At 40.7% G+C, this 24867-nt stretch overlaps 1 protein-coding gene across 1 annotated transcript in view; it reads left to right on the top strand.

Annotated features, from left to right (window-relative positions):
* Positions 1-24867, top strand: part of INO80 (INO80 complex subunit) — a 137893-nt gene that overhangs the window by 37835 nt on the left and 75191 nt on the right. Inside the window, exons 10-19 of the mRNA XM_025390567.1 lie at positions 3372-3567; positions 4448-4515; positions 5840-6049; positions 7344-7424; positions 8214-8309; positions 17968-18027; positions 19086-19228; positions 21152-21236; positions 22515-22632; positions 23837-23922. Coding sequence (XP_025246352.1) covers positions 3372-3567; positions 4448-4515; positions 5840-6049; positions 7344-7424; positions 8214-8309; positions 17968-18027; positions 19086-19228; positions 21152-21236; positions 22515-22632; positions 23837-23922 — 1143 coding nt within the window. The remainder of the gene's footprint in view (positions 1-3371; positions 3568-4447; positions 4516-5839; positions 6050-7343; positions 7425-8213; positions 8310-17967; positions 18028-19085; positions 19229-21151; positions 21237-22514; positions 22633-23836; positions 23923-24867) is intronic.

The raw sequence follows: 24867 nt of genomic DNA, 5'->3' as shown, positions 1-24867 counted from the left end.
TGAGCCGAGATCATACCACTACACTCCAACCTGGGTGACAGAGGAAGAATCCATCACACACACACACACACACACACAAAATATATATATATATGTTATTCTTTTTCTTAATTGTTTTACTTTGGGAAGTTTTCCTTAGGCTGAGTGTATTGGCTCATGTCCGTAATCCCAGCAGAAAGGCAGAGGCAGGAGGATTGCTGGAATCCAGGAGTTCAAGACCAGTCTGGGCAACATAGTGATACTTCGTATCCATAAACAGTACAAAAATTAGACAGGTGTAGTGGCAAGTGCCTATAGTCCCAGTTACTCTGGAGGCTGAGGTGGGAGTATTGCTTGAACCTGGGATGTTGAGGCTGCAGTGAGCTGTGTTCTTGCCACTGCCTCCAGCCTGGGTGACAGAGTGAGATACCATCTCTTCAGAAGAAAACAAAGATTTTCGTGATAGCACTTGAGGTTTGAAACATGAACATTCATTATGACAGAGACTTAATTTTCTCTCACTCTCTTTCTCAAGTGTTCTTCTATTTTGGATCTTGCTCAAGTGCTATAATGCTTTAAAGAGATAGGATAATTTTACGTAGATTACTGCTTTATAAAATATACTTTCAACCTTTTGGATTTTTTTTTTTTTCTGTATTCCTTATTTTATTGTTTTCCTTTTGGGAGAGTGGATCAAGGATAAAGTATATTTTATGAATTTTGTTACGAAATAATTCAAAATAATGACTCTTGGACCAATAATGCTCTTTTTTGGGGGAAAAAAAAATAAAGCAAACAAGGCTGGCTCACGCTGTGAGCTCACGCCTGTAATCCCAGCACTTTGAGAGGCTGAGGTGGGCAGATCAAGAGGTCGGTAGATCAAGACCATCCTGGCTAACATGGTGAAACCCCGTCTACTGAAGATACAAAAAATCAGCTGGGTGTGGTAGCATATGCCTGTAGTCCCAGCTACTCAGGAGGCTGAGACAGGAGAATCACTTCAACTGGGGAAGTGGAGGTTGCAGTGAGCCGAGATTGCACCACTGCACTCCAGCCAGGGCAACAGAGCGAGACTCCATCTCAAAACAAAACAAAACAAATGGCTCTTTAATATGCTACTTATACTGTATTCTGTGTTCCATATAATTTAGTATTTTGGTTTATGTTTTCATTTTATTATTTATCTTAGGAATGATTTTATTTATTGACACAATGATTATTTTTCTTACCTGGTTGTTTTAGAGTAGAGGCACTTAAAAAAAAAAAAAGTGGTATCTTACTCTGTCACCCAGGCTGGAGTGCAGTGGCATGATCTTGGCTCAGCGCAGCATCTATCTCTTGGGCTTAAGCAATCCTTCCGCCTCAGCCTCCAGTGTAGCTGGGACTGCAGGTACATGCCACCATGCCTGGCAAATTTTTGTATTTTTTGTAGAAACAAGGTTTTGCCATGTTGCCCAGTCTAGTCTCAAACTCTTGAGGTCAAGCAGTCCACCTGAAAGGCACTTTTAGCCATACATTAAAAAATATATGTATGTTTGCATGTGTGCGTGTATTCAGTCTATATTCGTTTTTTGTAGCTATTATTATCACAAATGAAGTACAGATTGTTGGGTTTTGTTTCATTTTGTTTGAGGTAGAGTCTTGCTCTGTCACCCAGTCTGAAGTGCAGTGGCATGACCTTGGCTCACTGCAACCTTTCCTCCTGGGTTCAAGTGATTCTCCTGCCTCAGCCTCCAGAGTAGCTGGGATTACAGGCGCCCGCCACCCCACCCAGCTAATTTTTGTATTTTTTATCAGAGACAGGATTTCTCCATGTTGACCAGGCTGATCTCAAACTCCTGGCCTCCAGTGATCCGCTAGCCTTGGCCTCCCAAAATGCTGGAATTATAGGCATGAGCCACCATGCCTGGCCAAAAAGTACAGATTGTGTTGGGGAGTATTTTGTTCCTTCCTATAGATCGTTTTGGGGAGTATTTTCTTCCTTCCATTAGCCTTTTAATTTCATATACCTATTGTATTGGCTTTCAGAATAACTTATAGCTTTTTGTCAGTTATTTTGACTTTTGGTGGTAAAGAAGAGTTTTGGGACCGGTGTGGTGGCTGACCGGGCGCACTGGTCACGCTTGTAATCCCAGCACTTTGTGAGGCTGAAAGTGGGCCGATCACCTGAGGTCAGCAGTTTGAGACCAGCCTGGTCAATATGGTGAAACCTGTCTCTACTAAAAAAATACAAAAATACATGCCAGGCGCAGTGGCTTACACCTTTAATCCCAGCACTTTGGGAGGCCGAGGCAGGCGGATCACGAGGTCAGGAGATTGAGACCATTCTGGCTAACGCAGTGGAACCCCATCTCTACTAAAAATAGAAAAAATCAGCTGGGTGTGGTGGCGGGCGCCTGTAGTCCCAGCTACTCGGGAGGCTGAGGCAGGAGAATGGCATGAACCCAGGAGGCAGAGCTTGCAGTGAGCCAAGATTACGCCACTGCACTCCAGCCTGGGCAACAGAGGGAGACTCTGTCCCAAGAAAAAAAAAAAAAAATTAGCCAGGCATCGTGGTGTATGCCTGTAATCCCAGTTACTTGAGAGGCTGAGGCAGGAGAATCACTTGAACCTGGGAGGCAGAGGTTGTGGTGAGGCTGCTATCGTGCCATAGCACTCCAGCCTGACCAACACAGTTAGACTCTTGTCTCAAAAAAAAAAAAAAAGTTTCTGACCTGTACATTTTCAAAAATAATAAAGCTATATAGACATGTATCCACCATCCAGGTTGTAAAATGGAATATATTGTTTGAATTTAGTTGTCTCAGTACTACCATAGAAAAGTCATGTAAGAAAGAAACATTTTAGTCAGAAGCCTAACGGAGAAAAGATTCACAGTATAAAGAAGAGCAAAACACTCGTTACTAGTAGATTATGAATGAAAGTTATTCATTGTGGCTCACACCTTAATCCTAACACTTTGAGATGCTGAGGCTGGTGGATTGCCTGAGTTCGAGACCAGCCTGGCCAACATGGTGAAACCCTGTCTTTACTAGTAATACAAAAATTAGCCGAGGTTAGTGGTGCTCACCTGTAATCCCAGCTACTCTGGAGGCTGAGGTACGAGACTAGCTTGAACCTGGGAGGTGGAGGTTGCAGTGAACCGAGATCGCGCCACTGTACTCCAGGCCATGCGACCAATTGAGACTTTGTCTGAAAAAGGAAAATAAATTCATTCATTGCTTTTAATGCCACTGACTTGGCTAAAATAAAATTGTTTATCAGCAATGTTTACATTTTTAAAAGTAAAGAATTGGTAAAGGATTTGAATGCAAATATAAGTGGTGAATTCTCCACTACTTCTTGGATATCATTAATAATTGGGCTCTGTTTTCACCTTTTTCCCTCTTTAGGCCAAGAGGCAACAGCGAAAACTCAACTTCTTAATTACCCAGACAGAGTTGTATGCCCATTTCATGAGTCGCAAACGAGACATGGGTCATGATGGTATCCAGGAAGAAATCCTAAGGAAACTGGAAGACAGTTCTACCCAGAGACAAATCGATATAGGTGGTGGAGTGGTAGTTAACATCACACAGGAGGATTATGGTGAGTCTTCAATCAGGACTTAGAGGAAGGCTACCTCTTAATTTTTATATCTAAAGGTTATATACATTAATTCTTGCAAATTTTTTTATTGATTCATAGGTAATTTACCAGAAAAGAGAGATTTATTGTACTGGAGTAGGGAAAGTGTGTTTGTAATACAGAAGTATAAGACCATTTATTAAAGAATTTGAATAGGAAAGATTGTGGTTATATGATCTTGCAAGTTTGGGAATATTTTTGTTGTGATTTGTTAGTAGAAATAACCGGTATTGTAATCAGAGTTCAAAGAACTGAACTGCGTTTCAGGAGAGGAAAACATCTCTCACATAATAAGATTCTTGGTTATTTAAGCACGAGAAAGCAGCTGTTCAGTTGTCTTTGTGTGATCACAAGGAGAGGGAGAAATTGGGATGAAGTTTGAGAGGAATTTCACAGAGAATACTGATTAAGATTGTGTTGAGCTAGAAATAGTAGAGATTGTAACTGCTTTATCATATTTTGGGGGTTACATGTGTCGTATTTCTCCGGTTAAAATAGTTTCACCTAGCATAAATATATTAAAATTTTGAATCCTGGTTGTCTTGATTGTTGTAGCTTGGTATCATTTGGTAGAAGAAACCCTAATACTGAGAGGCAGTGGATGCCAGTGCCGTGGTTTTTGTGAGCTTTCTTTGGCTACTGGAGACCGAGGCAGCCTTCCACCTCCATTGCATTTCCAGCTTCTTACCTCTGAGAATTTAGCCTTTCTCTTCCCCCACCCTCTGTGAACCCAGGGATAAGTAGAATGAGGGAATCAGGGATCCACATATATTGGTGTTAATTGCATCTTAGAACAAGATCAGTTGATAAAGTGTGATAATCCATAAATTTTCCTTTTCAGATAGTAATCACTTTAAAGCCCAGGCCCTGAAGAATGCTGAAAATGCTTACCATATTCACCAAGCTCGGGTGAGTCTTCAGATAGAAAGGTTTACTGTAATTGGCCCTGGAAATACCCTACAAGCTTTTACTTAGGTGGTCTTCCTTTAGTCTTAATCACATTTTCGATTAAAAGCATAGACTAGCTTGTGTATATGTGTGTGAGTAATTGTGTGTAGGGTGGGGGGCTGGGTCTCTTTCACTTTAGAATAGTAGGGATACTGGAGGAAAGGCAGAAAAACAAATATTCAGTTTTCTAGCTTTAGCAGTGTTTTAATTCCAAAGTAGAACAGTTCGTGTGTGTGTTTTTTTTCTTTCTGAGTAATCATGGGCAATATAGTATGAAATGCATCATAGATGTTTAATGGAAAAAAACATACTCTTGACTTGTTAAGAGAGCCATATCATAGTTTCAAAAAACTGCTACATTATTTAATGCCTTCTTTCACCTAAGTAATAACTTGCTCTTTGTTATTTATTTTATTTTATTTTATTTTAGAGGCAGAGTTTCGCTCTGTCGCCCAGGCTGGAGTGCAGTGGCGCGATCTTGGCTTACTGCAAGCTCCGCCTCCCGGGTTCACACCATTCTCCTGCCTCAGCCTCCCAAGTAGCTGGGACTACAGGTGCCCGCCACCACGCCCAGCTAATTTTTTGTATTTTTAGTAGAGACGGGGTTTCACTGTGTTCGCCAGGATGGTCTTGATCTCCTGACCTCGTGATCCACCCACCTCAGCCTCCCAAAGTGCTGGGATTACAGGCATGAGCTACCGCGCCCGGCCCAATTTTTTTTTTTTTTTTTTTTTTGAGATGGAGTCTTGCTTTGTCAGCCTCCTGAGTAGCTGGGACTACAGGTGCACAACACCATGCCCAGCTAATTTTTTTTATTTTAGTAGAGATGAGGTTTTACCATGTTGGCCAGGATGGTCTCTATCTCCTGACCTCGTGATCCACCCGCCTTGGCCTCCCAAAGTCCTGGGATTATAGGCATGAGCCACTGCGCCCGGCCAAAGCTCTTTGTTATTTATGATATAGTGATGTTTGACAAAATCAGAAAGAAATTATAATCAAGTTGAATTAAGTAAAAAACTTGCTGTTTTTAATATACTGCATAGGAGCCTCTATTTAACATTGACAGAGCGGAAGTCAAGGATAGACGAATGTGACCTTCCCCAATTTCTAATATAATTGTTACATTAAATAATATCATATACTACATTATATTATCAGATTATGAGAAATTTTGTTCCAATTATTTTTCTTAGCACAGGGTAGATATATTGTTATCTTGAGTTTTATTTGCATTTAATATTTTTCCTATTTTTTTTTTTCTAATTCTTTTTTTTTAACTTTCCAGACAAGGTCATTTGATGAAGATGCAAAAGAAAGTCGAGCAGCTGCCCTGCGGGCAGCAAACAAGTCTGGCACTGGGTTTGGGGAGAGTTATAGCCTGGCTAACCCATCTATCCGGGCTGGTGAGGATATTCCACAGCCCACAATTTTTAATGGCAAATTGAAAGGTTATCAACTGAAAGGCATGAATTGGTTGGCCAATCTCTATGAACAGGTGAATTTTAGAACTCTTTTCTAAAATTCTCTTTTATTAACTCTTTTCCTAAAGTCATTTGTTCAGTGTGATTGTGAAATGAGTACAAGATCTGGCTGGGCGCGATGGCTCACGCCTGTAATTCCAGCACTTTGGGAGGCTGAGGCAGGCGGATCACCTGAGGTCAGGAGTTTGAGACCAGCCTGACCAACATGGTGAAACCCCGTCTCTACTAAAGAAATAAAAATGAAAAATTAGCCGGGCGTGGTAGCACATGCCTGTGATCCCAGCTACTTGGAAGGCTGAAGCAGGAGAATCACTTGAACCTGGGAGGCAGAGATTGCGTTGAGCCAAGATGGCGTCATTGCACTCCAGCCTGGGCAACAAGAGCAGAACTCTGTCTCAAAAAATAAATAAATAAGTACAAGATCATGTTTTAGAATTCACACTTTTGAAAAGCTGTATCCTGGGGAGGGATTGCATTAGGAGAAATACCTAATGTAAATGACTAGTTAATGGGTGCAGCACACCAACATGGCACATGTATACATATGTAACAAACCTGCACGTTGTGCACATGTACCCTAGAACTTAAAGTATAATTAAAAAAAAAATGTAGATTTATAAAAAAAATAAAATAAAAAGCTATATCCTTTGACAAGAGGTAGAAAGTTGTCTCTGTTTCTCTTTGTTTTTGAGACAGGATCTTACTCTGTCACCCAGTCTGAAGTGCAGTGGTGTGTTTATGGCTCACTGTAGCCTTAAACTCCTGGGCTCAAGTGATCCTCCTGCCTCAGCCCCCAGAATAGCTGGGACTACAGACACATGCCACCATGCCTGGCTAATTTTTGTATTTTTTGTAGAAATGGGGTGTCTCTGGGTTGCCCAAGCTGGTCTCAAACTCCCAGGCTCATGCGATGTGCCTGACTTGGCCTCCCAAGGTGCCAAGACAGGCGTGAGCCACTGCACCCAGCTGATGTCTTTTTTTTTTCCTAACCTGGAGAGCCTACTAGAGAATATTTGTATATTTCTTATGGTTTGTCTTATATGGACTTGGTAAATCTAATTGTTTTTGTGTCTGGGTTGTATTAGCTAACAAACTGGCCTTGCCCTGTCTCGTGTACCATGGTTCATAGTTGTAGCTGTAGCATTGGCAAAAGCAATTACTATAGCAGTGGATAAAAGTGTTGAGGCTGAGTATCTCTAGTCACTTCTCTTTAAACAAGCCTGTTATCTTGGTCATTCTTTTTGGTAATAGGTCAAACTTTATTTGATGAAATGTATGAGGTGTTGACCATGTATTTTTTTCCCCCAGGGTATTAATGGCATTCTTGCTGATGAAATGGGCCTTGGTAAAACAGTACAGAGCATTGCCCTTCTGGCCCATCTGGCTGAGGTGGGTAGATGCAATCTTTCTATCTTAATTTCTCTAGAATTTAGAGTAATTTCTGTTGAAAATCAGCCACTTAAAAGCACTATGCTAAGCTCTGTAGCATTCCAAGATAGTGGGACTTGATTCTTGCCTGCGAGCTTTATAAGGGGACAGTATTGTGTAACTTTTTGGTTTTTAAGAGGTCTAGGACAGTTTTTGAGCATGTGATTTTGAGACATTCCCTTCCACTCTGCATTGGTTACCACCAGTGTAGTGGCAAGGGCAATATAGTTAGATCAGAACACCTTGCCTAACATTTCAACTCTACTGTTATTACCAGTGTAAACATGGGCAATTTAGCCTCTTTTCAACTTAACTCTCTGAGGCTTAGTTTCCTCTTCTATGGAGACATTATCTACTTTATGGGAATTTTATAAGAATTAAATTTTGAAAATGTGTAAAAATACTGAAAAAAAAGCAGAAGCTGTATACCTATTAAATAACTATAAGATTGTCATGATGACTCGTATAGTAGAAAACAATACATACAAGTCAGTGTGTCATAAGTGCTCTGTGGCTGCAACCTATAAGAGGTCAGAAGAGGGAATAATTGCTTGCCACTTTTTTCTCAAGGTGTGTCTTTATGTTCTTATTATTAACATAGGATATTATTTTTGAATGTGCAGATTTGGGATTTACTCAGTATTTCTCTTGTTGTTTCCTATTCTTAGATTGTTCTTGTCATTAATTATAATTTTGAATTAAATACCTTCCCTTTTCCTATAGTTGGCTGACTGGGTTTTTCTGTTGCAGAGAGAGAACATTTGGGGACCTTTCTTAATAATTTCACCTGCATCTACACTTAACAATTGGCACCAGGAGTTTACTAGATTTGTTCCTAAATTTAAGGTAAATATCAGTCCAAGCAAAACATTTATTGCTTTTGACTCTCCTTTTCTTGTCTTACTTATTTAATTACTCATAATAGTTTTAAATTTTGTCCAGGCTTGGTGGCTCATGTTTGTAATCCCAGCATTTTGGGAGATCGAGGTGGGTGGATCACAAGGTCAGAAGGTCAAGAGCATCCTGGCTAACATGGTGAAACCCTGTCTCTACTAAAAATACAAAAAATAAAAATAAAAATAAAAATTAGCCAGGTGTGGTGCCATGCGCCTGTAGTCCCAGCTACTCAGGAGGCTGAGGCAGGAGAATCGCTTGAACGGGGCGGAGCGGGAGTGGGGGAGGTTGCAGTGAGCCAAGAACACGCTGCTGCACTGCAGCCTGGGTGACAGAGCAAGACTCCTTCCGTCTCAAAAACAAAAATATCTCATACATTGTTCCAGAATAACTTGCATACAATCACTATAAAACTTACTGCTGGAAACAATGAGTGCATATTGCATTTAGCCTGATGATTGATACTCCTCGTCAAACTGCCGTAATAGAAAACATCTACCTTGTTTGGTTTAACATAGATTTTGACAAATCATATGGTTAATACACATCCTGTCATTTATGGCATTGCTCTTTTCATTCAAATCTATTGTAAATAATTCGTATCTTTTTTTAAATACATGTCTTGCTTTTGTTTTTGTTTTTGTTTTGAGACGGAGTCTCGCTCCATTGCCCAGGCTAGAGTGCAGTGGTGCGATCTTGGCTCACTGCAACCTCCGCCTCCCAGGTTCAAGCAATTCTCCTGCCTCAGCCTGCTGAGTAAGTGGGATTACAGGTGTCTGCCACCTTGCCCAGCTAATTGTTTTGTATTTTTAGTAGCGACTGGGTTTCACCACATTGGCCAGACTGGTCTCAAACTCTTGACCTCAGGTAATCCACATGCCTCAGCCTCCAAAAGTGCTGGGATTACAGGCGTGAGCCACCGCACCCAGCCGGTTTTCTTTTTTGTTTTTTTTTTTTGAGTCAGAGTTTTGCTTTTGTTGCCCAGTCTGGAGTGCAATGGTGCGGTCTCTGCTCACTGCAACCTTTGCCTCCAGGGTTGAAGCGATTCTCCTGCCCCAGCCTCCCGAGTAGCTGGGATTACAGGCATAGGCCACCATGCCCAGCTAATTTTGTATTTTTAGTAGAGATGGGGTTTCTCCATGTTGGTCAGGCAAGTCTCAAACTCCAGACCTCAGGTGATCCGCCCGCCTCAGCCTCCTGAAGTGCTGGTATTACAGGCATGAGCCACTGCACCCAGCCCATTTTGCTTTTTTAATAGAGGCAGATCTCACTATGTTGCCCAGGCTGGTCTTGAACTCCTGGCCTCCAGTGATCCTTCCGCCTCAGCCTCCCAAAGTCTTGAAATTACAGGCATGAGCCACCAAACCCAGCCAGTTCATTTTCTTAATACTCGGAAGTCTGATCTTTAGTCTTAGTCCAGCTTGTAATGTCTAAGGTAGATAATGTGAACATTGATTTAATTAATTCAGAGGAAAAGAATTCAGGTTGAGGTAGGAGGTGATCAGCAGGAAGGTATTTGGCATTCATTGGGTAAGACATTGATTAGATTTAAACAGCTGCTTAGTTATGAAAAGTTGGAGGAATTTAAGAAAGAATGAGTAGGATTTATTATGTTGTTTGCAATTTAAAAGGATTGAAAATGAGTAAACTGTGTTCTGACCCCAGGAATATGATAATGAAGTTGCACAGTTAGGATAGTATTTTGGAGATTATATATCAAAATATGTTGACATGATCTCTGTGATTTTTGGTCTCTGTAGTAGTGATGGGTTTCATGTAGTTTGAGGAGCATGGGATAGGGTGGAAATGTGAGGCAGGTGTTTTTCTGGCCTATGCTTTGTATGGAATAGGAAATTGTCTGGGATTTCCCACTTTGAGGCAGCTTTATGGCTGTGGTCCCATTTTGTGGCTAAATTGTAGATACAGAAACCGTACAAGGAGTATTATGATATATAGCTTTTAACTTGACTGACTCATTTTCATCTTTCTGAGATGATGATGAGATCATTCTTATGCAATTTGTTGAGTATTGTCTCTTGAATTATTTGTCTTGTGGAATGGTGATCACCATCTTTTTCTGCTTTTTTTTTTTTCATGTAATGTTCCATATATATTGAACAATGCAGATGTTGAAAAATAAAAGGTCTAGGCCAGGCACGGTGGCTCACGCCTGTAATCCCAGCACTTTGGGAGGCCAAGGCGGGTGGATCACGAGGTCAGGAGTTCAAGACCAGCCTGGCCAAGATGGTGAAACCGTCTCTACTAAAAATACAAAAATTAGCCAGGTGTTGTGGTGGGGGCCTGTAATCCCAGCTACTTGGGAGGTTGAGGCAGGAGAATCGCTTGAACCCGGGGCGGGGGCAGAGGTTGCAGTGAGCCAAGATCGTGCCACTGTACTCCAGCCTGGGCGACAGAGTGAGAATCCGTCTCAAAAAAAAACAAAACAAAACAGAAAAGGTCTTAAAATTTTTTCACCAAACCACTTAAGTTTTCAATAGCTCTTCCACTGGCCGATAGATGGCCATGTGATATTACTAATGTCATTGATACCTTTCCTTTGACTTTATAAGTATGCCTGAAACAGACCTATCATTTGCATGTTGAACTTTCTGTTGATATTCTAATTTAGGGTAATATGCCCGTGGGTGTTGCCACCTCTTTTGATTTTTTTTCTTTGCTTTTTTTTTTTCTTAGATACATTTTCTCCTTCTGTCTTCCAAGGTGGAGTGCAGAGTTGTGATCATAGCTCACTGCAGCTCTGAACTCCGTCTCAAGCCATTTTCCCACATCAGCCTCCCAAGTAGCTAGGACTACAGGCATGCACCACAACACCCAGCTGATTTTTAAAAAATTTTTTGTGGAGACGAGGTCTTGTTATGTTGCCAAGGCTGATGTCTAACTCATGTTCACACAATCATCCCACCTCGGCCTCTTAAAATGCTGGGATTATAGACATGAGCCACTGCATTTGGCCTGATTTGGTTTTTTTCCTAGTGCCCCAATATATGTTTTATTGTGACAAAATACTAGAGCATAGTATTTACCATTTTAACTATTAAAAATGGACTGGGCCTGGTGGGTTATGCCTGTAATCCCAGTACTTTAGGAGGCTGAGGTGGGAAGATCACTTGAGTCCAGGAGTTCAAGAACAGCCTTGCCAACACAGACCTTATCTCTACAAAAAATTTAAAAATTAGTTGGACATGGTAGCGCATGCCTACAGACCAAGCTTATGAAAAAATGGGCTGGGTGTGGTGGCTCACGCCTGTAATCCCAGCACTTCGGGAGGCTGAGATGGGTGGATCACCTGAGGTCGGGAGTTCAAAACCAGCCTAACCAACAGGAGAAACCCCATCTCTAGTAAAAATACAAAATTAGCTGGGTGTGGTGGCACATGCCTGTAATCCCAGCTGCTCTGGAGGCTGAGACGGGAGAATCACTTGAACCCGGGAGGCAGAGGTTGTGGTGAGCCGAGATTGTGCCATTGCACTCCAGCCTGGGGAACAAGAGTGAAACTCTGTCTCAAAAAAAAAAAAAAAAAGTACGATGTAGTAGCATTAGGTACATTCACAGTGTTGTGTAACCATCACTGCTATCTAGTTTCATAACTTTTTCATCACCCCAAACAGAAGGCCCTTACCCACTAGGCAATCACTTTCTATTCACCTTGTGCTATAGCCTCTGGCAACCACAAATTCGCCTCCTGTGGCTGGATTTGCTTATTCTGAACATTTCGTGAATGCTGTTTCTGTCTGGCTTCTTTTACTGAGTATAAAGTTTTCAAGCTTCATCCCTATTATATCATGTATCAGTGCTTTATTCCTTTATATGGCTGACTAATATTCCATTGTGTATACATATCACATTGTGGTCATCCATTCATCGTTGATGAATATTTGGGTTGTTTCCACCTTTTGGCTGTTGTGAACAGTACTGCTGTGAACATTCCTGTGCAGGTTTTTGTTTGAACACTTTTACTGTTTTCACTTCTTTTGGGTATATACCTATGAGTAGAATTGTTAGGTCATATGGTAATTCTACTTATTAAGGAATCTACCACCTGGTTTTTTTTTTTGTTGTTTTTTTTTTTGACACAGAGTCTTGCTCTGTTGCCCAGGCTGGAGTGCAGTGGTACGATCTTGGCTCACTGCAACTTCCGCCTCCCACGTTCAAGCAATTCTGCTGCCTCAGCCTCCCAAGTAGCTGCAACTACAGGGGTGTATCACCACACCCAGCTAATTTTTGTATTTTTGGTAGAGACGGGGTTTCACCATATTAGCCGGTCTGGTCTTGAACTCCTGACCTCAGGTGATCTGCCTGCCTCGGCCTCCCAGAGTGCTAGGATTATAGGCATGAGTCACCGCGCCTGACCTGCCACCTGTTTTTGAATGACTGTAAGCTAAGAATAGTTTTTACATTTTAAAATTACTGATAAAAAAAACTTTCATAGAGTGTGACATATGAAATTGAAAGTCATACATATTGGAACATAGCCCCACACTGCACTCTTTGTCTACTTTTTTTTTTTGAGGCAGTGTCTCGCTCTGTTTCCCAGGCTGGAGTGCAGTGACATGATCTTGGCTCACTGCAACCTCTGCCTCCCCCGAGTTCAAGCGATTCTCCTGCCTCAAGCTCCCGAGGAACTGGAGCAGTAACAGGAGCCTGCCACCATGCCCAGCGAATTTTTGTATTTTTAGTAGAGGCTGAGTTTCCCCATGTTGGCCAGGCTGGTCTCGAATTCCTGAGCTCAAGCGATGCTCCTTGGTCTCTCAAACTGCTGGAATTACAGATGTTAGCCGCCCCCGGCCAGCTTTTTTCTTTATCTGATGTCTTGAGATGGAGCTTAGAGTATTCATTTTCAGCTTCTAATATATGTACATTTAAGGATATTCATTGCTTTCTGAGCATGACTTTAGCCATCCAAAGGTTTGATGTGTCATATATACATTATCTTTGAGTTCATCATAATCTCTTAACTTCCATTGCAAGTTCATTTTTGATCCATGGGTTATTTAAAAGTGTATTTCTAGGTGGGATGATAACTTGAGCCCTGGAGTTCAAGGCTACAGTGAGCTATGATCACACCACTGTACTCCAGCCTAGGCAACAGGGTGAGACCCTATCTCTTTTAAAAAATAAGAAGTGTAATTTATAATTTTCAAACAGTAGAGGATTGTCTAGATGTCTTGTTTTTTATTAATTGATACCTTAAATTCACACTGGTAAAATAAACTTTTTATGACTTCAATGCTTTGAAATTTGAATCCTCGTTTTTATGGCTCAGCATATTGTCAGTTTTTATATGTCCTCTGTGTATTGGAAAATTATAGGTGTTCTGCCTTTATTCATTGCAGTGTTGCATATATGTTGATTTAGGTCAAAGTTTGTTAACTTGTCCAGCTCTTTCATGTCTTTGCTGATTTGCCTGCCTATTCTGTCACTGACTGAGAGGGGTATATTAAAATATACCATGATTATGGATTTGTCCATTTCTCTTCTGTCCATTTTTGCTTTATATATTTTGAGGCTGTAAGATATATACAAATTTATAATTTTATCTTTCTGGTGAACTGAACCTTTTATTATGAAATTTTCCTTTTAAAGACTTTTTGACTGAAAGTCTGTATTTTCTGATACCTGTTTTTCTTTGGTTAATTTTTTTCTGAATACAGGATATGAGAACATCTTTGCTTAATTTTTACATGGCATTGTTTCTTCCTTTTATTTTTAATCATTTTACATCATTTATGGTGTAATTCTTTTTTTGAGTCGGAGTCTTCGTCTGTCACCAGGCTGGAGTGCAGTGGCACGATCTCAGCTTACTGCAACCTCCGTCTCCAGGGTTCAAACAGTTCTTCTGTCTCAGCCTCCCTAGTAGCTGGGATTACAGGCGCATGCCACCACGCGCGGCTAATTTTTGTATTTTTAGTAGAGATGGAGTTTCACCATGTTGGCCAGACTGGTCTCTAACTCCTGACCTCAAGTGATTCGCCCGCCTCAGCTTCCCAAAGTGCTGGGATTATAGGCGTGAGCCACCGTGCCTGACCTTAAGGTGTATTTCTTGCCTCTTATTGGGAATATTTGTGCTGTTAATGTAAATGCTGATAAATACTGAGTTTAAGTCTGCCGTACTAATTGTTTTTCTACTTGTGGCACCTGTTTTTCTTTTTTCCGTATTTTTAAATTAAAAAAAAATTTTTTTTTTTTTTTTGGAATGGAGTCTGGCTTTGTCGCCCAGGCTGGAGTGCAGTGGCGTGATCTCAGCTCACTCTGCCTCCCAGGTTCAAGCAATTCTCCTGCCTCAGCCTCCTGAGTAGCTAGAATAACAGGCGCCCACCACCACGCCCAGCTAATTTTGGTATTTTTAGTAGACACAGGGTTTTCCCCATGTTGGCCAGGCTGATCTTGAACTCCTGACCTCAGGTCATCTGCCCACCTTGGCTTCCCAAAGTGCTGGGATTACAGGCATGAACCACCATGCCCTAATTTAAAAACAGTTTTTGGCCCATGACAGCACTCAGGAGATCCTGAGAAATATGTCCCAGTTTTTCGGTTCTCTTCTTTCTTACGTCCTTTTAGACTGATTAAATGTTATTGCTCTCCCTCCCTGTCTTAGCTTATTATTTGTCTTAGTTTGTTTTGCGCTGCTATAACAAAACACAGAAAACTGGGTAATTTATAAAGAAAAGAGATTTATTTCTTACAATTCCAGAGGGCCTGAGAAGTTAAAAAGTGAGGAGTCCTCATCTCACAAGGGCCTTCTTGTTACATCACCCCAGATTGGAAAGCAGAGGAGCAGAAGAGCCCAGGGGTGAGGTTAACTCCTGTGATAATGGCATTAATTCATTCATGTGGGCAAAGCCCCCATGACCCCCCTGAAAGGTCCCACCTCTCACTATTGTTGCATTGAGGATTAAGTTTCCAATACATAAACCTCTAGAGAGATGTTCAAACCACAGCACTAGTCATATATTTATTCTTTTTGGTTTTTTACTGGAGACAAACTCTCGCTCTGTCCCCCACATTTCAGTGCAGTGGTGTGATCTCCACTCACTGCACCCTCTGTGCCCAGCTAATTTTTGTATTTTTACTAGAGACAGAGTTGGCCCGGCTGGTCTTGAACTCTTGGCCTCAAGTGATCCATCCACCTCAGCCTCCCAAAGTGCTGAGATTGCAGGCATGAGCCACCACACTTGGCCTATTTTATTCTCTAGTAGATAATCTGGGGGAGAAACTTGCTTTCTTGACTTAAGAAATATATATAAATTAAGAGTTACTACTTTCTGGATAGTATAAAGACTTCGGTATACTTGAACTACCTCCCTTGTGTCTAGACTTACATGCTCTAGGTTTTATATACTTTTAGTATTTTAAACCCCATGAGACATTTTATTATTGCTTATATATTTTATGTTTAGATATTTTCATATTATATATTCAGTTTTTATTAATCTTCATTTCTTCCTGCATACTTCTGCTTCCATTTGGCTGAAATTTTTCAAAACAATAAAAAATAGCAGTCTGCAGATTAAAGAAGCCCTATGAGGTCCAGGGATAAAGAGAAAGAAAACCACATCTAGAAACATCACAGAAAAAGTGCTGAATCTTGCATTCTTTTGTTTCTTTGTGCTTTAATCTGGATATTATCTTCTGACTTGTCATCTGGTTCACTAATTTTCTCTTCAGCTGCATCTAATCTGTCATTAGATCCATCCATTAATTTCTAGATTTTAGTTTTATTTTTCAGTTCTAAAAATTCACTTTGATTATTTTATAATTTACAGCATACCACTGAAATTCTGTCTTGTTTTTCATTAACAAATTAGCATTTTAAAAAGTATTTTTTATTTTTATTTTAAAATTTTTAAATTTTATTTAGTTTTTTGAGACCACAGTCTCACTCTGTCACCCAGGCTGGAGTGCGGTAGCATGATCTCAGCTCACTGCAACTTCCACCTCCGGGGTTCAAGCGATTCTCCTGCCTCAGCCTCCCGTATAGTTGGGACTACAGGTGCATGCCACCACTCCCAGCTAATTTATTTTTTTTATTTATTTTTTTATTTTAGTAGAGACGGTGTTTCACCGTGTTGGCCAGGATGGTCTCGATCTCCTGAGCTCGTGATCCACCCGCTTTGGCCTCCCAAAGTGTTAGGATTACAGGTGTGAGCCACCACGCCTGGCCTAAACTTTTATTTATTTATTTATTTATTTTGAGGCAAAGTCTTGCTCTGTTGCCCAGGCTGGAGTACAGTGGCACAATCTTGGCTCACTGCAACCTCTCCCAGGCTCAAGCAATTCTGCCTTAGACTCATGAGTTCCTGGGACTGCAGGCGCGTGTCACCACACCTAGCTAACTTTTGTATTTTTTGTAGAAGCAGGGTTTAACCACGTTCCCCAGGCTGGTCTGAAACTCCCGAGCTCAGGTGATCTGCCAGCCTCAGTCACCCAAAATGCTGGGATTACAGGCATGAGCCACCACACCCAGCCAAAAGTCTGTTTTTAACATTTTTATTATTTTAATTTCCTCTGTATACAGTATCTTTCTTTCATGTAGGCTTTCAGTCATGTGGTATGGTCTTTCTATATGTCTGATTATTTTCTAATGCTATGCCAGACATTGTATAGGAAAAACTATAGAGATAAGTGTGAGCTCTCACTACTGTTTTCTTCTAGAGAGGATTTATATGTTTTTCTGCCACTAGTAGTTTTTTGGGGGTTGGTAGGGATGCAAATTATTCAAATCCTTCTTAATCTGGTCAGGAATTCAGATGTTCTGAGGCTGGGAGTCGGTATCTATTCAGGCAAGTCTATGTATGGTTTACTATAACTACTACGTTGTAGCCTTTGAATTCCAATTTAAAGCCAGGGATGTGGCTGGTTGCAAGAGTCTTTTTCCTTGAACTACAATTTTTGTTCTCTATGTCTTACATCTTTTTTTTTTTTTTTTTTAAGACAAAGCCTTGCTCTTGTCCCCCCTGCCTGGAGTGCAATAGCATCATTTCTGTTCACTGCAACTGCCTCCCAGGTTCAAGTGATTCTCCTGCCTCAGCCTCCCTAGTAGCTGGGATTACAGGCACATGCCACCACACCTGGCTGATTTTTGTATTTTTAGTAGAGACGGGGTCTGACCGTGTTGGCCAGGCTAATCTCCAACTCCTGACCTCAGGTGATCCACCCGCCTCAACCTTCCAAAGTGCTGGGATTATAGGCGTGAGCCACCATGCCCAGCCTGTCTTACATCTCTTTAGAAAATGTGTCCTCAGTTTCTTACCCTCTCAACTAGAACTTTTGTATTGCAATGGTACCATCAGTGAGAAAATATGCCACATACTAGGCTGACCTCTCTGGGCTTCCATTCTTTTCTTATTTGGGCCTCTGTAATTGCCCACTATCTCAGTAGCTGTATTATGCCTTCAGACAAATGAATTGTGTGTGTGTGTGTTTATTTGGACAACAGGGTTGGTTAAACCACTTATTCCACCATTGGCAGGAGAGGACTTCCTATACTCATTTTATTAGTTTCTTTTTAAATTGTTCCGAATTATATATTTGTTGTGATACTTTTAAGATCATCAATAGAAAGTAATGTATATATCGGCCCTTTTTCTAGGTGCTACCATATTGGGGAAATCCTCATGATAGAAAAGTCATCAGAAGGTTCTGGAGTCAGGTAACATTCTACTTAAACTGCATACATACATACCGTGCATGCAGTCATTATTTCTCTAATCGATGTGGATAATTTCTTTTAGACAAAATCTTATTTATTATATATTTCTGGACACTGATCAAGTTTCCATTTTTCTCATACAGTACTTTTCCTATTGTAGGCAATCAACTGGACTTGATTTCCAGGATTAATTAAGAATCTTTTTTTTTGAGACAAGGTCTTACTCTGTTGCCCAGGCTGGAGTGCAGTGGCATGATCACAGTTCACTGTAGCCGTGACACCCTGGCTCAAGCAATCCTCCCACCTCAACCTCCCGAACTACAAGGAGGAGACAGCACACCCTATGGGCTTGCTACACCACGCCTGGCTAATTTTTGTATTTTTTGTAGAGATGTGGTTTCAACCTGTTGCATAAAGTGGTCTCAAACTCCTGGGCTTAAGTGATCCTCCTGCCTCAGCCTCCCAAAGTGCTGGGATTACAGGTGTGAGCCACCACACCTGGCCAGAACTTTTTTCTTTAATAAACTGAAGACTAGTTTTCAGCCTAGTTTGTGGTAAACGTGACTGCTTTAAAAACAGTAGTGACCGGGAATGGTGGCTCTTGCTTGTAATCCCAGTATTTTGGGAGGCTGAGGCAGGAGGATCACTTGAGTCCAGGAGTTTGAGACCAGCCTGGGTAACATAGTGAGACCCCATCTCTACGTAAAATAAAATAAAATAAATTAGCCAGGCATGGTGGTGCATGCCTGTAGTCCCAGCTATTTGGGAGACTAAGGCAGGAGGATCACTAGAGCCCAGGAGGTTATGTTTGCAGTGAACCATGTTCACACTGCTGTACTCTAACGTGGGTAACGGAGTGAGACCCTATCTTAACAATAGTAAAACAAACAAAACCCCACAGTATGGTTCACTTCACTGCACATCTCCCTACCATATGGGAGAAGCACATCTTCAGGGCTATCTTAAACATTTCGGCCCTAGAAAACCAGTCCATACATCAGTTCCTTATTATGAATTATTAGGTTTCTCTTTTCACCCTTCCCCTTTTATATTTACAGAAGACCCTCTACACTCAGGATGCCCCCTTCCATGTGGTTATTACCAGCTATCAGCTGGTGGTGCAGGATGTAAAGTATTTCCAGCGGGTCAAGTGGCAATACATGGTACTGGATGAGGCTCAGGCGCTCAAGAGTAGTTCCAGGTAACATGAGTAGCAGAAACCAAACTCAATGCATTGGGTTAAGTATACACACACACATAGACACAGACACACACACACACACACACACACAGACTTGTGTATATGAATGAAGATAAGAGAAGTTTTATTTTATTTTTTTTGTAGAGACAAGGTCTCGCTTTGCTGCCCAGGCTAGTCTTGAACTCCTGGCTTCAAGCGATCCTCTTGCATCGGCCTCCCCAAGTGTTGGGATTACAGGGATGAGCCACCCGTCCAATATATGAGAGGTTTTAAATCAGACGTGACATGATCTCTGCATCAGTCATGTACCTGATCAGAAGACAGAAATTCCCTTTTTTTATTTTTTCATGGAGCACAAATGTTAATGCCAAGAATACGAAGACTTTTCTCAACTTTTATCTCCCTATTCAAGAAGGTGACATTTTTACAGGTCATCTCTTCAGGGAAAATTTCTGTAGAGGAGGGAGTCTCTGCCCTTGCTTTAAGATATTATTTTAGACAGGAGTTCTAAGTACGAAGTAGAATGTTAGGTTATGTGGATTGGATGCTCTGTTTGTTTTATGTAGATTATCTGAGTCCCTGGATGGTTTTCAGATCTCCCAGAATCCTTTTATTTTAAGTCATGTGTTTAAAATATTCCAATACCTTTGAAGTCCCAAAGTAAAAAAAAAGTGTTATTTGGTGATATTAAACCTTGGCTTTGATGTATTTTTTATTAACTCTTGGTGAGTCCTTAGAACTTTATTAGAGGTCTGTGTTAATTGGCTGGATGATATTTTCTGCAGAACTTTCTTTTTTCTTTTCTTTTCTTTCTTTCTTTCTTTTTTTTTTTGAGACGTAGTTTCGCTCTTGTTACCCACGCTGAAGTGCAGTGGCGCAGTCTCGGCTCACTGCAACCTCCACCTCCCAGATTCAAGCAATTCTCCTGCCCCAGCCTCCTGAGTAGCTGGGGTTACAAGTGCTTGCCACCATGCTCTGCTAATTTTTGTTATTTTTAGTAGAGACGGGGTTTTGCCATTTTGGGTCTCGAACTCCTGACCTCAGGTTATCCACCTGCCTCTGCCTCCCAAAGTGCTGGGATTACAGGCATGAGCCACTGTACCTGCCCTTCTGTGGAACTTTTATCCTCGGGAAGGTATTACTTCCTACAGCAATCTTTTTTTTTTTTGAGACAGGGAACAGGGTCTTGCTCTGTTGCCCAGGATGGAGTGGTACAATGGCACAGTTGGGGCTCACTGCAGCTTCGACCTGCCTGTCTCAAATGATCCTCTCATCTCAGTCTCAGAGCTGGGACTATAGGCATGTGCCACCATGCTGAGCTGATTTTTTGTATTTATAGTAGAGACGGGGTTTATCCATGCTGCACAGGTTGGTCTTGAACTTCTGGACCCAAGCCTCCCAAAGTGCTGGGAGTACAGACATGAGCTGCCATGCCTGGCATACCGCAGTTGTTCGAAGGAGCATATGCCTTTGGCCAGGAGCAACGAAGACTCATTTTACGTTTTCTTCTCACACAACACTCCTCATAACTGCTCCCTCCAAACTCATACTGGAAGTGTACAGATTAATAATTTTAACACTTTATACTACAGATATGTACTTTCTAATTAGATGACTTATATCAGCAAAACTGACTAAAGATAATGGAAGAGTTCATAAAGCCAGAAATGATCCAACTCTGCCTATTTGAGGCTATTTTTTCTGAATCCAAATACCATGTTTTCAGTAGAGAGGAGTCATTTCCCTTGGAAGTTTCCTGTTTTCAGCTTTGTTGAATAATGTTTTTCAGTTGAATACATGATGGAGTACTTGATTCTGAATGTTAGTTTTTTGGAAGGCATTTTTGTCAATATGGGGTCTCAGTAGGATAATTAAAGAATGATTTGTTGCTAACATGAATTTGTAACTTATTTTATTAAACAGCGTTCGTTGGAAGATCCTCTTACAGTTCCAGTGTCGGAATCGTCTTTTGCTAACCGGGACCCCAATTCAGAACACCATGGCAGAGGTAGGCACTAGTCCAGGTCCCAGGTTTTATATCTTCATAAAACAGAAGGATTCCAGCAGAGCATAGAATTCTTTACCCATTCCCCTGCAGTGCTACTGCTTTGTGTAAATTATAGTCCCCACATAAAAGACTTGCCCCAACTCATCTTTCAGGCATAGGCATCATTCCAGTTTTCTTATTCTCTGGCATAAGGCCAATGAGTTACTGTATTCTTTTGCATTTATGTAAGAAATACTGACCACATTAGAAAATGTAAACATTTAACGCAGAGACGTGTTTTTGCTAGAGTTGAAATGTAATATTTGTTGATGCAGAGGGGAGCTAAAATTTTTGGGGGGAGTTAATTGATCATCTAGAATAAGGGTCAGAAATCTTTATAGAGGCTGAGTGCAGTGGCTCATGCCTGTAATCCTAACAACTTGGGAGGTCGAAGTGGGAGGATGCCTTGAACCCAGCAGTTCAAGACCAGCCTGGGCAACATGGGGAAACCCCGACTCTACAAAAAAAAAAAAATCAAAAAATTGGCCAAGCATAGTGGTGCACGCCTGTAGTCCCAGCTACTTAGGAGGCTGAGTTGGGGTGATTGCTTGAATCCTCAGGTCGAAGTTGCAATGAGCCGAGATCATGCCACCGTACTCCAGCCTGAGCAACAGAGTGAGACTCCATCTCAAAAAAAACAAAAACAAAAAAAAGAAGAAAACTTCATAGAAACTGGCAGATAGTACATGTTTTACAGAGTTTGCAGGCCATACAACCATGGTTGCAGCTACTCAACTTTGCTTGTTTAGTATAGTAGCCATAGACAATACATACAAGTGAATGGCCATGGCTATGTTTCAATAAAACTTGATTTAAAATAGTGGTAGACCAGACTTGGCCCAACAGGCCATGTTTTTCTAACCCCTAATCTAGGATTATTAGTAGCAAGTTATCATACCTTAGGTTGTGTTGAATTATGGGATAGATTTTTATAAGAAGATCGTTAAAACTATTCCATTGCAAAATCTGAGCATGACTTTCACTTTCAAACTTTTAGTTTGAAATTAATTGAAAAATAATCACACTTTGCTACAGCACCTAATAAAATTAGGGTTGGTTGATGAGGCAAGCATGTAGTTGAATTCATTCATTCTCTGTCTTTCACTCACACATACACATGGATCTAGGCACTTACACACGAATACACCTGCAGTTATCTCTCTCTGTCTACCCTAATACATCCTTACACACTGTCATTTTGTTGCTTTATAGCTATTTCATTTGTGTCTTTGTTTACAGCTTTGGGCTCTGCTGCATTTCATTATGCCAACATTATTTGATTCACATGAAGAATTTAATGAATGGTTTTCCAAGGACATTGAGAGCCATGCCGAAAACAAATCCGCTATTGATGAGAGTGAGTACTATTATGAACTGGCTTTCTTTCTGTCTACCTATCAGTATAGGCAACCACATAATTGCATATTTTATTTTATTTGAAGAATTTTTCTTTCAGTATACATAGACAAATCAGGGAAACAAAACCACATATTTTGCTTATAAAATGCTTACATTTTTTGTACGTATTTAACAGTCAAAAAAGAATTAATTTAGATGATTACTACTATAGTCTTGTCTAATCAAGGCAGATCAACCTTGATTCATAAAATACTATATTTTAGCTTGCAGAATTCACGTTTCCCATTTAGATCTTGGAAAATTCATATTGGCCAGGCATGGTGGCTCACACCAGTAATCCCAGCACTTTGGGAGGCTGAGGTGGGCAGATCACCTTAGGTCAGGAGTTTAAAACCAGCCCGGCCAACATGGTAAAACCCTATCTCTACAAAAATACAAAAATTAGCCGGGCATGATGATGGCAGGTGCCTGTAATCCCATCTACACGGGAGGCTGAGGTAGGTGAATCGCTTGAACCTGGGAGCAGTGGAGGTTGCAGTGAGCCGAGATTGCATCATTGCACTCCAGCCTGGGTGACAGAGCAAGACTCCATCTCAAAAGAAAAATTCATATTTAATTGTTTGTGTAATGGGTCAAGGCTTTTTTCCTATGATAAAAACAGCAAATATTAGAAGGGTCATTTTGTTATTTTTCTCTCTTAGAATTTGTTTCCGTTGTATTTTTAGCCTTATCAATACTTTTGATCTTGTTGAATAATATCTCTCTGATTTTAATAGCATTCTGGAGTGTTTATTACACAGACATGAGCTTGCTCACTATTAGAAAAGTCCTTATGTGGTTTTACACTACAAGTTGTTAATTTACTGACATCTCTTGGAAGGTAATTTTTGGGGAACACTGACAGTCCCAGGTAATTTTTATTATACTTATAACCCTATTATTGGTAAAGTGTCCCTAAAACGTAAAAATGAATTCTAATGAAAATAGAGCCTAATACATTTACCCTGTTGACTATAGCAAGATGGTACAGAAAGTTAAAATTCCTTGCTTTCCTACTTGGGGAAAAGTTTCAGTCTACTTTTAGAGAATCATTGAGCCAAAGGATTTTTGAAGAGTTCAGTGAGAGATGAATGTGGTATTTGTTTCTGTTGTTTTTGTGAAATCAGTATAATGTATTATTTGGGGGCCTCCTGGCATTTCAGATCAACTTTCTCGCTTACACATGATTTTGAAGCCATTTATGCTGAGGAGAATCAAGAAAGATGTGGAAAATGAATTATCTGACAAGGTGAGTAAAGAAGACCTCACGTGTTTAAGCATCATTAGGCACCAACTTAAGATTCCAGGGGGATAAATTTGTTGGTATATGTTTAGTTGGAAAGTTTGCTTGAAGGAAGAGGTTTAAATTTGCATGGATCAAAGAGAACTTAAAATGAGGCAAATAATTGAGGAAAATAACATCTTTTTTTCTTTTTCTTTTAATGCTTTTTACTAGAGAATTTGAAACATTACAAAAGTTGAAAGATAGTGTAATGAATCCCCTTGACCCATTGTTCCATTACAATAATCATTAACTCTACCTCTCTCTTATTCAAAAGCAAATCCCGGATGTTTTATAAATGATTATTTGTTTATAAAGTGTTTTCATGTGTATTTCTAAAAGATTCAGTTTTTTAAAATACTGCCTAACTGCATGCCATTATCACACCCATTTCAAAAGACCAATTCCATGATAGCATCACATATCTAGTCAGTGTTCAGATATCTCCAGTTGTCTTTGTGTGTCTGTCTCTCTTCTTCAAAGAATTAATTTTGTAGCCAGGTGCAGTGGCTCACGCCTGTAATCCCAGCACTTTGGGAAGCCGAGGCGGGCAGATCATGAGGTCAGGAAATCGAGACCATCCTGGTTAACATGGTGAAACCCTGTCTCTACTAAAAATACAAAAAATTAGCCAGTCGTGGTGGCAGGAGCTTGTAGTCTCAGCTTCTCGAGAGGCTGAGACAGGAGAATGGCATGAACCCAGGAGGCGGAGCTTGCAGTGAGCCAAAATCACGCCACTGCACTCCAGCCTGTGCGACAGAACGAGACTCTATCTTAAAAAAAAAAAAAAAAAAAAAAAAAGGATTTGTCAGAATAAGGATACAAGCAAGGTCCACACATAGCATTTGGATGGTCTGTCTCTCAGTATCTGGTTTGTTGTTTCTTTTGAGGCAGGGTCTTACTCCTTCACCC

This window comes from Theropithecus gelada, chromosome 7a (assembly GCF_003255815.1).
Source record: "Theropithecus gelada isolate Dixy chromosome 7a, Tgel_1.0, whole genome shotgun sequence".
Lineage (NCBI taxonomy): Eukaryota > Metazoa > Chordata > Mammalia > Primates > Cercopithecidae > Theropithecus > Theropithecus gelada.
This window is presented reverse-complemented; position numbering and strand designations above follow the sequence as displayed.